We start from the raw sequence: 18,017 nt of genomic DNA, 5'->3' as shown, positions 1-18,017 counted from the left end.
TCTGGCTTTATTAAGTAGTTACACTATGTTTTTATATTTCTTGTTCTTTCTTGGACTTGGTTGGAAGGTGAGGGACAGATTTTGAAGGTTTTCAATTATTTCTAGCTTTGCTTTCAGTTCTTCAGAAGACAGTGTTCCCAGCTTAACTCAGCTGAGAGTTGCTCATGTTCTTCCTAACTTTCCTGGTATGATCTAATAAAACAAGAAAAAAATTTACTCAAGTTTGATATTGACTAAATAGAGGTTCTAGTCTAATTGAGGTTTCTGTTTCAACCTTTTGGGACTTCTTCAGTTGCCATTCTGGTATTTCTTCAGTAATTTCGTCAGGATGGCTTGTTCGAAGTTATTGGCAGGTTCCTTTTTACGTGAAAACTTTCGAGGTTCTAGGCACAATGTTACGTGATCTCTTCTGGTCAGAGGTAAAACGTGAAGGAAAAATAATTTTCACAGTTTCAGATCGGTCTGTGTGTCCTGCTCAAAATAGAAGTGCAAATCTTTCCTTTTAGATGGTGAAAGGTGCATTCTTTTGATCTTTCTTTTCCATTTTTTAAAAACATCTGTATTATTATTTAAGAACAGCATCACAAGCACAAATGTTCCCTGTGATCCCACAAAACAAACTGAGGAGGTTGTGGAACTGCACATGTTTCCCAGTCAGCACTTTTACATAGATGTATGAGCCCAGATTTACAAAGGGCTTATGTAGACTCAGAGAATAATTTAATTTGGAAGGCTCCTGGGAAAGTAATTTGCAGTTCAGCCCCCTGCTCAAAGCAGGGCTAACGTTAAAGCTGGATTCTGTAACTGATCTAGGCAATCTGTTCCAATGATTAACCCTTCTTATTCTGGAAATTTTTTCCCCTCCAACTGGGATTTTCCGTGTTGCTACTTCGGGCTGTTGCCTCTTGTCCTTTTATATTGCATCTCTGAGAAAGCAGAGTATGTTGCCAATTTTTCTTCAATCCCACTCCTTTTTACATAGTGGAAGATGTTGCCACACAGCATTATACTCCTACAGTGAAGTGTCAAGATCTTGGCAAACAGAATTCATAAGTCTTCATAAATCTTATAGAAATAGAAAAAAATCAACTCCCAAGAATGGGATTTATGGTAGTGAGTAGAGGGAAGCGGAGTCTAGGAAAAACAGCAGTAAGAAAGGGATTTGTGAAATCCTGGCTTTCATCCAGATGAGTGCAGCCATGTTCAATCCTGAAGGGCGCACTGCTGTGTGGTGAGGCCACAAAAAACACTTATGAGTGTTAAGGTGTCTGTTACCTCAAGGTCTAACTGTTCCTTTTTAGAATGCAGGTTTGAAACACTATAGTCTCTTATATCAGTTACGTCTATTGATCAGCACACTACTAATAACCCAATTAACAGATTAACTAATAAACATACCACTATGAATTGCTTACAGTTCCATAATGCTTTTACACCATTGTTAATTGCATGCAATTATTGAGTTATATAACTTTATTCTTATAAATTGCACCCAAATATTATTGAATTATAGTTCTGTAACCCTTCACTTTAACCTCCCACACTACTTATTAACAAATTTGCAGTTCTGTCACTCTTTAACTTCTCAAATCAAGTCTTTCAGATGTAGACCCAGTAGGGAGTCCAGTGGGTTGCCCAAGGGCGTCCTCTGCCATCCTGGCAGCCTTGATTAATGAAGTGAGTCAGCTTCATTATAGTCTGTGGGCATCTGCATTCCTTCTGTCAAAAGACCTGCCCTCTCTTGTTCTTGAGCTGCTTTTATGACCTGTTCATTATTCCCTACATTTCTAGACCCTCTTTTTTGCCACCCTTCTGCATCCATTTCTTTGTCCAGTCTCCCTTAAACAAGCTGCCATTTAATTACTCTTTCTGAGTTGGTCCAATTTGCTACATCCATTCCCAGGTTTCTTATTCCTAAAACCGTGTCCTAGGTAATCTTGAACTTAAATGGTGTTACTGACCTTGTTACTTAGGTACTGATAGACTTGCAAGATTCTACCCCTGCAAAAGATGCCCAATACTTCATTTCAGTTATCTGCTTTATAGCAACTACATCTTTTTTTATTTTATATGCTTGCTAAGACACATCAGTCTACTTCAGCCTTTTTTTCTCTACCTGGTTTTGATTAAGTATGCTTTATCTCTATTCCATTTAGCTCTTTCCTGGTTTATACACAAGTCGTGCATGTACCAGGGAAGGAACATACTGTTATGCGCTTCTTTTGTTGTTGTGGGTTTTTTTGCTCACACAGTATAGTACTTGTCCGGGCAGTGAGGGCCAGCTGGTCCCTAAGGGAAGGGGAGTCAGGAGCGCAGTATAGCAAGGCTGGCAGAGGCAATGGCCTCACCAGCAAATGCTCAGTCCCTCCCCAGCAGCAACATCTCAGAGTAGGCCCTGAGTCCAGGTAGTCAAACCTTCAGTTCCTTCCAGGAAGGGGGAAGATGCTCTTAGCTCCCTTCCAGTACACACTCTCTCAGATGATCCATGAAAAATCCTCAGCCTTGGCATCTGCGGATAATCTTCCCATTTTCTGCAGAAACCCTGGCTTGTTATGGGGTCCAGTACTCTGGCAGAACCTCTTGCTCACAATGTCAGTCCTCTCTTAGATTAGGACCAGGTACTATTCTGTTCTTCAAAAAGATTATTGGAAGAGAAAAAATCTGATTAAATTTAACAGTATCAGAAAAAAACTCAAATTTAAATGGCGGCTTTTCAATTATATCTTGTATATGTATTTGGAACTTTAGTAGTATTTATTAATGATCAATTCTGATAAATATTATAACTTTTCCAAGTTACGACTTTTACAAGACTTACTGAAGTGTGTTTCTTTCTGTTTCTTTTAGTATCTCCTGAAGCAATTGGATTCCTGTCTGCTGTTGGGGTGTTCATTATTCTCATGTTGCTACTTTTCCTATATATTAATAAGAAGATGTGTTTTGAAAATGTTAGTGGTTTCCCAGATCTCGATTCAGGATACACTACAAGAAAGAATTCAGAAGATAAACTTTGTAAGTATCTGAATTATAGTGTACTAAACTTAATTATAATGCATGTTTTTACAAGGTTGTGTAGAAATACACAAACAATCACTTGACTCAAGTGATGAAAACATACAACATCAACTTTTTCCATGACTCTGCAGTATGTGGAAACAAAGAAACCTTAGTATTCACAAGCCACAGCAACTCAACAGCTATATGACTAAAGAGTTGGCGTTTACTTATGAGAAGATATTTCTCTTGTAGTATGAGAATCCTTTTGAACCTATCTTAATTGTTCCATAATTTTGTATAATTAAATCTTCTCAAGTAAATTCAAGAGTGGGATTATTAGGTTTTCACTCAGCCTATTAAAATCCTTCACCGACCTTTTGGAGAAGGTCTTGCATTTACTCAACTGGAAAATAATTTTAAAGAAGTAAAACATTAGAAACTAAAGACATCTTATCTCTGACTCCAAATTATTTCTTTACTTTTTTACTGGAACAAGGTCTCTGAGGATAATGTGAAATGAAAAAGACTAAACCTTGAAAAAGATATTGAGGGTTGGTAAAATAACTTTTGGGCTATGGAAATTGAATGGCCTCTGTTAGCTGACTTGAGAGGAAGGGACAGGCACTAGAGAACAGAATGGGAAATGTGAGAGGTTTTTTTCCCTTCTGCTTATTTGTGTTCCAAAATATCTTACCTTATGTAAAAGACAACAAATATTTTGGGGTGAAGAACTCCCAGTGATGCGAGGGTTTTGTGCAGCTATTATGTTAAAAGCTTGTTTAAGTGTAATACTGATGAAAGGACACATTTTAAATGTCTCACACCTTCTTCTTTGCAGGTTAGAATAAAAAAACCCCCCATATTTCCACTTCATACAGTTGTTTTGTTTTTGAAAATAATGAATTTTATTATGGCTAGTTGATGCTGCAGTTAATGAAAGACTATGGTGTTGCTGGTTCATTGTGGCACAATTTCAAGATATTTACTTACCTACTTTCTTATTATTTTCAATGCATATTAAATGGAAAGAGCAAAGCTGCAACTGCCCTGGTAAATATATTGAGTTTGAGATAGCAAAAGCAAATAGCTCTGAAACTGAACTTGGAGAAATGGAGTTGATCTGTTTGTGAAACGGAGGACCTTTCTATATTAAAAGTTGTTGCTGAATAGGTTGGACAAATGGCGTTTTTCAGAAACCTCCACCAAAATCTGAGTCTTCCCTCTATGTCTTCTCTGGTTGACACACTTAGCAGTGCTGTGGATGATCTGACCAGTGTTGTTGGAGAAGTCGGCTACAGTGTAGCTGATTCCGTAGCAGAGCAAGTAACAAGCATGATAAATGGCCTTTGTGCCAAAGATGAATGTGTCAAAATACAGAACGATAAACCTGTGCAAGGGAGAGAGGAACACACACCACCATTAACTCATTCTCAGGAAATTAATATGAAAGCGAAGAGAGGTATTGCAGAACAGAGAGAGTCTCATTGGTCCAATTCATTAGATTCTGTAAAAAAAGATAGAAGTCAAGATGTAGTATCTGACCATGTCATGGACAGAAAGCAGTGCCAGTTAAAAGGCAGAGATAGTAATAATTATTTAAGTGATACAGAAGAACCTCAGAATTTGAAGAATGTAGGAGGACCTTTTAAAAGGGAAGCTGTAGGAGGAAATGAGTGTTTTGTAAATGATAAGTTCTTGAAGGATAGTAACCTGAAAAGTAATAAATTTACAATGGAGCAATCTACTGAGGAGCAAGATTATTGCATACATGCAGTATCAGATAATTTTAAGAATCACTTGCATAGAAAAATCAAACCACGGTCAACTGGAGTTGATTTTAAGGATTCTGAAGAAATGCACGGTATGAAGGTTCCACAAGATTTAGAAACAAAACCTGTTGAAGTACAGAAGCAAAAATTATCGGACTCCAGCTTGATGACATACAATGACCATCCCAATTGCAGTAATGAAATCAAAGAAAAGAAATCTGGAGCCTTTTTTGACAGAGAAGGAAAATCCATATCAAAGGACGAAGACAATGTGTCAACTACAATTGCAAAAGTGGGTAAAAACTCAAAGACCTCAGAAAAGAATTCAAGAGAGCTGTGCAATAAGAAGACAGCAGGAAAAGGTGAGGAGTCCATCAGCAAACTGAATTCTTCAACCTTTCCTGAAACTTATGATACTTCCTACTTTTTTTCACCTAATTTACACATTTAATAATAGTGTTTCCTGTGGATGAAAGTAGGTCTGTGTTGTCAGTGCTTCATTTTCTAATTATGTTGATATTTCTTGAAAGTTAATTACTTTTTCAAGTATTACTTAAAGGAACTAATGAATAAATGCCATTCCTATGTTCTAACTTTTCTTTTTCTATATACAGTTTTTCTTACCTTCTCTGCAGTGCCTTGTGTGGTTTCTGTTGAAAACTATGAATTAATACTGGAAATTAACACTTGTTCTGTGATAGTGGATTTTATTTTGTGTATTTTAAAAGCCTTGCATAAACTGTGATAAGTTGGTTTTTTCTTTATCATCTTATGTTACATTTACATTCTAGTAGATCTTCAGAATATATTTCTGGGATATGTAAGACAGTAATTTTGAGACACAACTCAGTGACAAGTGACAATTAAGTGATTTTAAGTATAGAAAGAACTGAATGAGGCTTGTCTTAGGTTTTCTTTGTAAGACTACAACTTTTTGTATTGTTGATATGGATGCTGTATGTGCCGTCTTCGAAATCCAGTCTTAAACAATATGACAATGGGACCGCAATAACAGTTTGTGAGTAAGTAGTAAAACCTTGCATTTTTACAGAATTGTTTTGCAGGCTGTGTAGTAAATTTTTAGAAAGCAACACAGGCTTTTTTGGAGATGCAGTTTCTGTAGAGAAATTAACAATTCCATAATAGAAATCAGTTGTTGGTATGTTGCTTTTTTTTTATTGTGTGTTTTTCCCTTGTCTGAAAATTTCGGTTATTAATTTTGTTGGGTTTTGGTTTTTGTTGGGTTGTTTGTGGGGTTTTTTTTAGGTTTTTTTAAATTTGATTTAGGGGGTGGTCTCCATGTTTGTATGATAAAATATGATCTTATCTGTTATTTGTTAATGTAATCATATTTCTGAAGTACATTCTCTGTGAAAAATGGCATTTTAGGTCTCCAGATGCGCAAATGAGTAGCTTTCCATATGACCTGTGTTAGTCAAATAAAGTTTTTAATAAGAACATGAATTCTCTTAGGCAAGTTTCCGGCTAACATATAAAAATCAAGAGACGAATGGCAAGGAGAGGCATAAAACCCTGAGGACTTTTTTTTAACTTGCAGGAAGCTATTTTTTCTCAAGAAACCAAAACAGATTTCCCAGAGTCACAGGTTGGAAGGGACCTCAGGGATCATCTAGTCCAACCTTTCTAGGAAGAGCTCAGTCTAGACCAGATGGCCCAGCAGCCTGCCCAGCCAACTCTTGAAAGTGTCCAATGTGGCTGAGTCAACCACTTCCCTGGGGAGATTATTCCAATGGTTGACTGTCCTCACTGTGAAAAATTTTCCTCTTGTGTCCAATCGGAATCTCCCCAAGAGCAACTTGTGTCCATTCCCCGTTGTCCTCTCCATGTGACTCCGTGTACAAAGGGAGTCTCCATCTTCTTTGTAGCTACCCCTTAAGTACTGGTACATGGTGATGAGATCCCTCTGAGCCTCCTTTTCTCAAGGCTGAACAAACCCAGTTCTCCCAGCCTATCTTCGTATGGCAGGCTTCTCAGTCCTTTTTATTGTTCATTTAAAGCAAGTATGCACAGATAACTTCATTAAAGTTAAAAACCAAGCTAAGTGCTCTGACGAAGTCTTGTTTCATGACTTGTAATAATAGTATACATCCTCATTCTTTTTCTTTTATGCTAGGACCTGGAGAAAAAATATCTGGTGTCACTGAGAACTTCTGGATGCATACAAATGTCAGTGTATGATTAGAGGCATAACTTTCAGCAGTTCTTTCAAACATGTTGCTACTGTGTTTTCTACTATTCCATCCTTTATACTTTATGCAGACTGATTAATGAACCTAATTTCTTATTTGCGAGTACATTTCTTGTAATGATAAATGATGCATCTGATACTGAAGTCTGGCACTATATGTTAGTCCTGGTATGCCCTGCTTTATAGTTGTGGAAATCTGTAGAAGTTTCCTAGGTTGCAGGTTTCAACCTGTTGAGGGCCATGTGAGATACAAAATTCTACTCTGTACCAGCATGGGAGGCTTTTTTCTGGGCAGCCTCTTGTAGTGAGTCTGCTAGCCAGAATATATCTTGCTTGCTGTGATATTCTCAGTAAGTGCTCAGTGAAATTGAAATTGCTTTATAGCCATCAGTACAGTGGGAAGAACCGTATCTGTCAGACTTGAATTAAAATTGATAGCCTAGGGTTGAAAGATCTAGTTGCTCATTAGCAGTCTTTTAAGGCACCAGTTTTCCTGTACACTAAATTAAGGTTACGTACATGTTACATGTAGAGCTGGTAGCACCATCTACAGTTAAAGTTACCTGACATTTTCAATTTCAAAACCTTATTTTTATTTGCTTATAACTATGTGCCAAATGAGAAATATTTGGGATGAAATTTGGCATGCTTTCTGTCTGAGATTTTTTCTTCTTTTTTTTTTTTTTTTTAGAAGCTATAGTTTAAAATCTTTAGCTGTTTCCAGGAATAGAGTATGGGAAAAAACATGCTGGTTATCTGTGAAAAAATAAGTAGATTTCATATCTGCTTCACTAAGATGCTTTGTCACCTTTGTATATTGGAGTATGTACTTGAAATGTGGGAGAGCACTCTTCCCATGTCAGAGCTGCCCATGTTCTTCTATGAAAAAACACGTAAGTTTGACCAAATTGCAAATCTTTGGAAACTTTGCCTTTGGAAAAGGCATAGTAAACACTTCTAATTTGCTTGTTAAATTCACTGACCATCCCATTTACACTCATATGCTTCATTGTAGGGGTTGAAGAACAGAGCAGGTCTTGTCCTGCTTTTGATACTTACAGTTACTGAAGGACACTGGAAGTTTGAACAGAATTGAGAATAAACATGACTTACATGAGGACAGAAACTTCCTGAACAAATGTGACATGATGCAAGTGGTAGACTGGGGTTTGAGGTGAGGTAGGATGGGTGGCAGCTATGGAAAGAACTGATAGTATTAAATGAAGGTGAAGAGACTACTGATGAAAGACTAAGGTTACCTGAGTAGCTGGTTAGGTGCAAGTAAAGAGAATTTGGGATTGAATAGCCAAGGAGCATAAAGAGGAAATCCCCATAAGGGACCAAAACTGAGTGCTTGGAGCTGGAACCTGGAGTATGGGGCCAGGAGACAGGAACTTAGGATAAGCTTCTGCTCATATACATGTAACTTTGCAATAGATGTCTTAGCTAAACTTGCAGCATAGGCTTTTCTGTGTGAGTACCAGGGAATCACTTCTATGGGAAGTGATTTGACTGATCTACTCTAAAGGCTTCCCTAAAAGTAGGAAGGAAGGGCCTGTGTGGTAGGAAGAGGCAAACACTTGACTGTAAAAGAGGCCTAGATGGCTGGCGTAGGTTGAGTTACTTTAATTTTAGATGGCTGGATTTTGGGTAAGCTGAATTCCTCCCTTAGTTGGAATACCCAGACAGAGGAGTGAGACTGTCTGGGCATGAAGACAGAGAATAATGGGAACAGAAGTGCAGAACTAGAGCTAGGACAGGGAGGAGGGCATAAAAGCAGGGAAGGGACACGTGGTTGAGCGTGGCTGGGTAGCATGTTAGACAATATTCCCTTGCAGAATCAGGAGCTGAAAAACAGCATTATGGGCATCTTGGAGCTCTGCCAGTAATGGAAATTGATTGGCAAATCATATACTATAGGCTTGCTCACAGGGTAGCAGTAGTGCTGACCTTCGAGTTTACATGAACTCTTTTAGTGCCTACTAGAGTTTGAGATATACAGAATCTCTACATGGCATATTAAGTTTGGACAGAATCCATCTGAGGTTTGGAAAAGGAAGGAGGAAGCTTTCCTTTTACAGAAACAAAAATGCAGCTGAATCTTTGCCTTGTGGGAGGAAGTCATACTTGAGATACAGTTGGAAAAAGTTGGCCACAGGAGTGGGCATTATAGAGGAACTGGTATAAAAGAATTACCTAGATGGTTTCTTCTGTGCAATTTTTGCTGTTGCCAGATGTCAGTAATGAGAATCTGCATTAATTTCAGATATTGAACAAGGGGCTGTTTATTGCAAGTTAAATAAAATGGTGCATGCAAACATCTTTCACTAGCATTTTCCCATTTGTTATTGTGAGTTTAAGTACTACTGACATAAATATCCTGGGACGATTTTGTTGTAGGCTTCTCTTTGTAAATCAGTTTCATATCTACGTTATACTGTGTGCTCACAGCAAAAATCAGCTGGGTATGGAGTATCAAGAGCTGCCTTTTTGATATGTTAGATATCCAAAAATAATATTGCAGCAGTGTTGGGTTTACTGTAAATAAATTATTTTGAACATTTTCTTACTTAATGAAGGATTTCAAGAACTTCAGTGTGTGCTGCCTTACATAAACGGACCTATTTTCTGTTGAATAAGTTTTAGAATGTTTTTTGGGGGGGGGATTAATGGTCTTTCAGTTTTTCTAAAAAAGAAAAATAGCTCTCACCAATTACAAAATAACATAATATTTATAGTTACAACAAGACAATATTTTTGTACAGAAATTTAAATTGAAATAGCTTAAATATCTTCAGTCATAACCTCTTACGGTTATTTTATTGTATTCTGTTTTGAGCTGTAGTCCATTTGCTTTATTTTATTCAAACAGACAACTCTTATATGAGTAAAGACCAGCATGGTTCATCATCTGAGAGTGAAGATGAAGCACTGGGTAAATATCATGAGGCCTTGTCTAGAACCCAGAGTTCCAGGCTGCCAGTGGTGGATGGCAGACAACAAAAAAACTATATTTGGGAAACCAGACAAAAATATAGTCCCCTGTCTGCAGAATATGATGGATACAGTAGTGAAGCCTCAATAGATGAAGGTAAGAGTGATTTAAAAGCATTCCTTTTATTCCAAATTTCAAAATGACATTCTGGATAAGTAAGTCCTAGATGAGGACAGCTTGACTTGCAAATAGTCAATGTCTACAAGAAATATCCAGATATCTTTTTATATTTGTGCATGCTCAAAAAAAAAAAAGGCACGTACTTCTGCAGATTCTTCTGGAAAAATACTGGAAATTATATAATCTCTTGTTATAAAGTTTCATACAATTTTATCATTAGTAATTTTATTTATGGGAGAATTTAAACTGTTTTGATTTAGGAAGGAAACATGGCAACTCTTGATGAATTCTGTGGCATTATAATTACAAAGAAGACCTGTTATTCCTCTGTTGATAAGCTGTCATAACAGCAAAGTGAATGGAACTGGTTATTGGTTATGGTGCATATGGTCATTGCAGTGTGCATTACTGGAATGTTCTGTATCTTCTCTTGAAGTCACAGAAAGAAATTATTACAAAGATTAGATTAATATAATTTTTCCATGGAGTTAAGGTTTGGATGTAAACAACGGATGTTTTCTGTTGTGGTATATATTTCAGCCTGACATAGAGGCTGAGAATTCTGCTGTCAATATTTTGTCAATATGCTTTTTGTGCTTGAAAGTAGCTGTATGTGAGAACTGTGTCTATAGCCTTTTCTAGCATGAAAAGTGAGCTTTGGTTTGAAGTTACGTAGAAGTCAGATTCTAATATAGATGCTGGGCTATAGTAAGGTATTTGTTGGTCTCCCTTAATGTTAAAATGCAAAGGTTTTTTTAGAGATTGCTATTTTCTAATAAAAAGTAGATACATGTAATTAAAAGATGTCTGCCCTTAAATGTTCTATACAGTCCAGAAATGCTTGAAAAACATTAAATTTTCTACTATATGATGCACTTCAATTATATTAAAGTCTGTTGGCTACTGAAATTTGAAAGTAGTGCATGTTCATTCATGATTCCAAGTTAGGACACAAAGGATATGAAAGCCATAATTGAAGTAAGCTGCAGAGTAAGAGGATTATTTTGTGATGATCAGAAGTTTTGGTTCTTTCTTTGCTGTTAAATTGTAGGGAGGCTAGGAGTCTGAGTTCCAGCAAATAGGGGAGGAGGTGCAGAGGTGAGGTCAGGTGGTAAGAACCCATCCTTGGACACTATGATGGAGAAGGACAAGGAGGAAGAGGGATAGTAAAAGTATCACGGTTTGGGGGTGTTTTTTTTTTGTTTGGGGGTGTTTTTTTAATCTGCTGAGATCTATCAACAGCATTGGGGGGGAATTTGAAAGACAAGATCCTAATTTTTTGTATGGCTCGTGTTACTGTTGGGTAAGAACAGTGATGTATATTAACAGGAGGTGGAAAACTCAATCATATTTATTGGCAAATAATAGATACAAATTATACAAGGTGACTACTTTCAGATACCAAGGATAATGTATTTGTCTCCTTTCAAACTACTGAGCTTGTTGAAATAATCATAGAAAAAGAAATGTCACATGTTCCTTCCAACATGGATTATTCTATTTCAGATTTCAGGTTTTTTTATCCTACCGAGTTATCTTCTAGTGAAAAGTTCTCAGTTCATCTGAGCTTTTTACTTTTGTTCCATAAGATTTAATCTCCAAAGGTGTTGTACTACCCTGTATCCAGGTTTTTGTGTTTATTTTTTAAATAATTGTTGTCTTTATCATTCTCTCAGACCATAAAAAATTTATAGTCACTGACTTTTATCCTCTTCTGGGGAATGAGAACTCCAGTCTGGAAATCTATATCATGAATAGAATCTAAGACAAAAGAACCCTGTTGGCAAGTACAAGTATTGCATCAGGGAAGTTACAATTGTTTCATCCTCCACTTTTTAAATTTTTTCTTCTATTGCTAAAGATACTGTCACCAGCTGCTATCCCTTCTTAATGCTTTTTCCATTCAGGAAGCTGGCTGAATTTATATATATGCACACACAGATTCACTCTAAAATTACTATGCAAATTGAATTTATTATAATGAAAGAATATTCAGGATTTGGGAAAAAAAGTTTAAAGCAGAAACTATCAAAACTTACTAACTTAAAAACCTAGCTTTTTAACCACATACTTCTACTTGCAAAAAAGCTTTAATACTGTCACAATTTTGCTCTCACAAGCAGCAGTAAAAGAATTCTCTTCCCACATTTTACAAGGAGTGGAGAATCAGCAGTGTTGTTTATTTGATAGCCTGCAATTGTTCTACAGTTGTCTGCAAAATGCTTGCAAATTAGAGTGATGATTTTGTCTCATTTTTGTAATCCATTAATCTCAACAACATCATGTTCAATAGTATTAAAGAGAGTTTTGTGGTATTGGACGTGGCAACAGATTAACAACCCAGTATTTTTCACTTTTCAGTGACCTGAAGGTGGCACACTAGAATAATTAGTGTTAGTACTTTTTATGTTCTTCCTAAATAATCTCAAACATAAAAGAAAGAATCTTTGCACAATGATAGAGTTTGAATAGAGGGAAGGACAGAGTATGCCTCGTTATGTTATGATCAGTACGGAGGGAGAGCTGCCCAACATAGAACTCTGATGAAAAGAGAAGCTGGAAATCCCGTGCAGAAAGCCTGCAATGAAAAATAAGCAAGACTGGACTATCGCTACCAAACAGTTCGTATGTGTTCAGAGGAACAGTTCACTGAACAGATGAGGTTAAAAATCTCTGACTTCAAGTGGACAGTATCAACATTCTAGATGTTTCAGTGTAATTTTTAAAAATTCAAAGCTTTACTGTCCCTTAAACTTGCAAAATAAATCTGTAGAAGACTTGATGCCATAGGAATCCTGAATTTTTTCATTAAAGAGTTGGTTTTTATGACTGTTGAATTATTTTTATAAGTGTAAAGACAAATTATAGAACCATTTCTTGATTCTTTGTAGTGGAGGGGGAGCAAGCAGTGTGTTCCTGTGTACTTGATTTAATATGAGAAACAATTGTCAATATATTTGACTTTGGTGCTTCTGTTTCCTCATGTACTTCATCTTTTCTACTTCCAAGACTTAAACATTTCAGCTGTACTTCTAGCTTAAGGCACCACTCAACTGTATGTTGAGCAGGGCTTGATAGTGTTACAGTGAAGTGATGAGAAGAGAGAATTCATATTTGCTCATCTCTGTTTCCCCCCTGCTCATTGCTAGTAAACCAGTCTCTGATGATATCATTAAAAATTCCATCAGAGATAGAGTGATATGAGCAATGAAAATGATATTTCATTTTTAGAAAATTTTGTGTCATTTTCTCTTCAGCACTTAATCTGTATCACACGTTATATCTTGCAACAGTGTGCTGTGTGTTTCCACAGGAGTCAATAAACAGTTTTACTAATAACTGTTTCCTCTGTGCTTTAATCTTCACTTTTTAAATTTGTGCACACGCAAAATTTCACAGGACAAAAATATAATCCTGCTGTTATTACTGTACCCTGTAAGCTTTGCTTGCATTGCTAAAGACATGTATAGTAATATGTTAGCATTACTAAGACAATCAAAATTTCAGGTCATACTATTTTAAGGTTCACTTACTATCAGTTACATAATTAGTTTATTACATCTGTTTTCTGGCTGCATGCCTCCAAGAATGTTTTGTTCTGAAGCCTGAAAATGTGTGTGGCATGTTTTCACATCATTCTTTCCTCCTCTAGGTGGCCATATTAATCCTTCTTTTCAGCATATTTATATAGAACTGACATGGGATTTTGTATAATGTTTTTAGTAGTTAAATGAAGAAAGCAATGTATTTTGGGGGGTTTGCTGGTGGATTTTGATGATGGAATGTTCTATTAGTACTTTAGTTCATTCTTTGAAATTTAGGGTTTTAAATTTTGGATCACAAATCTGCTTATGACCAGAGTCTGATCTACTTTATATATTTATATAGCAGATTTGAGGCACTTAGATTTTGGTGAGTTTTATCATAAATTTAATATTGGGCTTAGATGCTCAGTCTGTAGAAATAATTGCTATTTTAAATATTTAACTTTTGTAGTGAGCTCCTCACGGACAGGCTTAATTCCAGAGTATCTCTAAAGGAAAATCTAGTTCATCAGAAAATCAAGATGATGACAAATGTCATAATCAAAAGTGTTACAGAATGGCAAAGTAAATGGTACGGAAGATAGGTTTACACCTGAAATTTCCAGCTCTTGCACAAATGAGTCAAAACTGTTAATCACAGAAAAGAGAAACCTGTACAACTACAGGATTTCTTGCTATCTGTGTATGGACTTAACCCAGTATCTGTGCTTAGGCCCAGAGTTCTAGGGTCAGTTTGAAGTTTGAAATCTTACTTTTGCCAGTAATATTCCTTGTGTTCTTTCTCATGTTATCTAGTAAAGTATGGATACTTACTGAAGTGACCTTTTTTCCTTTTTCCTGAAACATACAATGATATAACTTCCTTTTAATTTTTTTATAATGTGCATCTGACTTTTTGTATTATTCCCTACCATTTCAAATGCTCTTATTATCCTGTTGAATATGTTGTATTGCCTTTATGTGCTCCAATACTTGTAATATTTTTGGAAGGAAGGATTAATACAGGCTGTGATATTACACATCTGTTTCAGAAAATAAAGAACAAAAATAAGGGGGGAAAAAAAAACCACAAAGGCAAAAATAACATCATAAGACATTTCTGCTAATGAGATTATGAGTTGAAATAGTGATCTAAAGAACGTGTACAAACTTTAAATTTCACGTTGGCATTATTCGTTGTACTTTGGGAATTGGAGTTACTTTTCAGTACCTGTATTGGTCGTGATCATAAAGTGACTGTGGTTTCTTATTACCTTCAATTTAAAAAAGAAACTACAATATGATATTAAACTAACCTTTTTGTCTCCAGTAGTGGCTACTTCCTGAACATTAAAAACTCAGGCATTATACAGGGAAGTTGTTTTGTCTTTGTTATATTGTACTTGCCTATGAAGCTTATAAAGATACCTTCTTTAAGGAAGCAGTCCCTTAAATTCCTAAAAATTGAAGTTTTTAAACTTACAAATGTTAGGGTAAATATATTGAAATTAGAGTTTTGCAGGCAGATGCCCAAAGCTGTACATCCTTCTTTTCTTTTGAAATCAAGGTTCTCTGAATCCTTTAAGATGAGAAAGGTAGAAGAAAACATTCTGGTGTTTTTATAGTTAATTTGTGATGTTCTTAAATCATGTCTTGCCCAAGTCACCCCTTTAACAGCTGTGCAAAATTCCAGGTTACCAAGCAAGAGGGGAATTGATCACAATTCTGAGGCAAAGTGAGTGGCATTATGATGGAAAAAGTAGTAAGCTCACTTGCTTACTTTGCATACTCAGATGTGTTTTATTTAGCTATAGTTTACCAGCTCAATATAACCATAGGTTTCATCTCCAGCCTATTTTAAAGTCTTTTTCTAACTTCTCAATTGATAAAGCTCCATGGCTGAAGACATGTTTGTTCAGAGGCTGTTCTGAGATTGGCCTCAGATTGTGCCTTACGTTTCATGAGGTTTTTTTTGAAACATATGGAAGCACTAAAAGACTGCAGTGAGAAAACATAAGTTCTCTTAAATGAGAATCTGCTGCTCTAGCAGGCATATGCTACTGGATTTTATCCATCTTTTCCATATTGTGAAGGTAGAGTATGATGTTATTTTTGTAGTTTATCTTCTCCACTTTTATTCTTCTCTAGGCTTTCGGCACTTTATGTTGATGTGTCTGTTGGACATATGTTTGCCTTGCTCCTCGGTGTCAATCTTTGCACGTGAAGGCGACTGTTCTTCTGGAATCTCTTGGATCTGATTCTTTATGCAGTATTTTGCCTTTTCTTTCTCTCTTGTTAGTTTTCATGTCTTCGAAAAAGTCTCTTCACTGAACTACTTGAGGTATATAGAGAGATTTTCTTTCAGTATCTTCCCAACATAAACACCAAAGCTCTTTCATTAACCTGTATACCAGTTTTGAGGTGCTTATCTACCTGGTTTGTTAAAGCAACCTGGGGAAGTTTCCCTCACTAAATACGTTCTGTAAAGCAGGATCGCACTTCTTCAGACTTGCCAAGCTAAAGTGAAAGCCACTGGACAGGCTGAGAGAGGAAGGGTGAATCTCAGTGAATCTCATGATAATCATACATTTTCCAGTTTATTTTCTATCATTATTCCTTAGATATAAGCAGATCTATTTTCAAGCCAAGTGTTAATGGAGACTTACTGCTTCAAAATCATGGACCGAGCGCCTCAGTATGGTTTTATCATGTTCAGCAAAATAAGGCCACAAAGTTCTCTCAAAATTGGTTTATCTATCTGTACGTTTCAGATGCTAAGAATTACAGGCAAAGAAGATGGCTTATGCGGAGTAAGAACTATGAACTAGTTAGTATTCAGGCTGGAAGACGGAAATCTCTGTTGAATACTAGATCATAACTTATGTAGTTACTTCTCTTCTTTTTCCTCTAATGTGCATTAAAGAAATTAATTAGAAATACAATAGAAAGAGTATTTAGGAAGAAAGTGGCTACCCATTTTTCTCTGATGTGTCTTTGTCAGATTACCTGCAAGATTTCTCTGGTGTAATACCTATTGGAAGAAAATATTCCTTTTGGCCTGCAGCTTTGGATAGACCTAGGGCTTCAAATAATACATTAATCAAGATGCTTTAAAAGGGTCTTCAGTAAAGACACTTAAGACAGTCTTAAGTAATCATCAGAGCAGTATTTCCCAAATGCTTCTGAGTGTGTTTTGAAGGCTGAGTCATGTTATAGCTATGAGATACCCCAAATATTAATACTCGTGTACCTCAGTTGGTAGTACTTGTGTATTATCAATTGATATAATTCTTGATGCACTTTTCAGAGGTTTTGGGGAGAGAAGAAGGGGATTTTTTTTCCTTCATAGTATTTCCTTAGTTGATCCAGCTTCCTTACGCTTGTTTTCTATTATATGGGCAGCTAGCCTTGACACTTTTTAAGAGTAATTTAACATCTTCATGTAGTACAGGAGAAAGTGCAATGATGCAATACTGATGGTACAAAGTTCTGATCCCTCATGATGTGTGTCTGCCTCCTATTTTTTGGTGAATTGGAGCGAGCATTCATTGGCTGCAAGCCCTTAAAAATTGGAGAAAGAGTGGTTTTGAAGCCTCTGGGGAGCGTGGCAGTTTAATCCATAGCTATATCAAGGGAATGTTTTAGGGATAGTTTGTGTAGTAGAAAAGATACTTTTGTAATTCAAGGATCTGCAGAATACTGTCTAGCGCTAACTTGATTTGCGTTGCTTTCTACTTAATTTCTCTGATGCTGTGGTTTGTCTGTTTTGGTTTCCCCCATCCCCCCCAAGGGTTTCAAAGTAGTTTAAGACAGTCAGTTCTGTTAAGTATTTGAAATTATGATGTTTCCCATAAATACAGTCAACTGAGCATTGCAGAGGCTACAGTGATTTGAAGATTAACTTTCACTCTCTTTTATTCAGTTTTACAGAATTCAGATCTCTTTTTACTCCCCAAGAAAGTGTTACCCTTTGTCTTTCCAATAAGTTCCTGATAGCGAGGAACTCTTCATGTAAGTAAATCAGGTGTTAGGCTACGATCATGTTGTGGTTATGGTTCTTTACCTGCATGAATGGCAGACAAGCATAGTGTTTACAAACTCTGGAGACCTGGGGTGGGCAGAATTCACAGATAGGGGTAGAAAGTATATGTTTAATTCAATATTCTTGTAATTTTCTTGAGGACTATTACGGAGGTGGTAAGACATAAACATGGGATTTAAATGCAAAGATGATCTGTGTCTGGGTTTAAACATTGTTCGAAAGAGAATGGAGTAACACGGAGAACTTTTAAGTTGAAAAGCCAGATAGATGATACCAAAGTTGTGCACAATAAGTATCTTGTCAACCAAAGGAAACGTGAAAGTGCTTGATAGAATAAATTTGAATAAATCTGAAATCGTGG

The 18,017-nt window shown here is 36.4% G+C and overlaps 1 protein-coding gene across 4 annotated transcripts in view; it reads left to right on the top strand.

The window, feature by feature from the left end:
* The window catches only part of SYT14 (synaptotagmin 14), a 94,801-nt gene that overhangs the window by 26,031 nt on the left and 50,753 nt on the right, over positions 1-18,017 (top strand). For 2 of the 4 annotated variants that reach the window (XM_075088988.1, XM_075088984.1), the window contains exons 3-4: positions 2,848-3,012; positions 9,848-10,066. In XM_075088988.1, coding sequence (XP_074945089.1) covers positions 2,848-3,012; positions 9,848-10,066 — 384 coding nt within the window. Of the gene's footprint in view, positions 1-2,847; positions 3,013-3,841; positions 5,129-9,847; positions 10,067-18,017 lie in introns of those variants that run through there. The other 2 variants (XM_075088983.1, XM_075088985.1) reach the window with 2 other exon arrangements.

Source organism: Phalacrocorax aristotelis, chromosome 3 (assembly GCF_949628215.1).
Source record: "Phalacrocorax aristotelis chromosome 3, bGulAri2.1, whole genome shotgun sequence".
Taxonomy (NCBI): Eukaryota; Metazoa; Chordata; class Aves; order Suliformes; family Phalacrocoracidae; genus Phalacrocorax; species Phalacrocorax aristotelis.
This window is presented reverse-complemented; position numbering and strand designations above follow the sequence as displayed.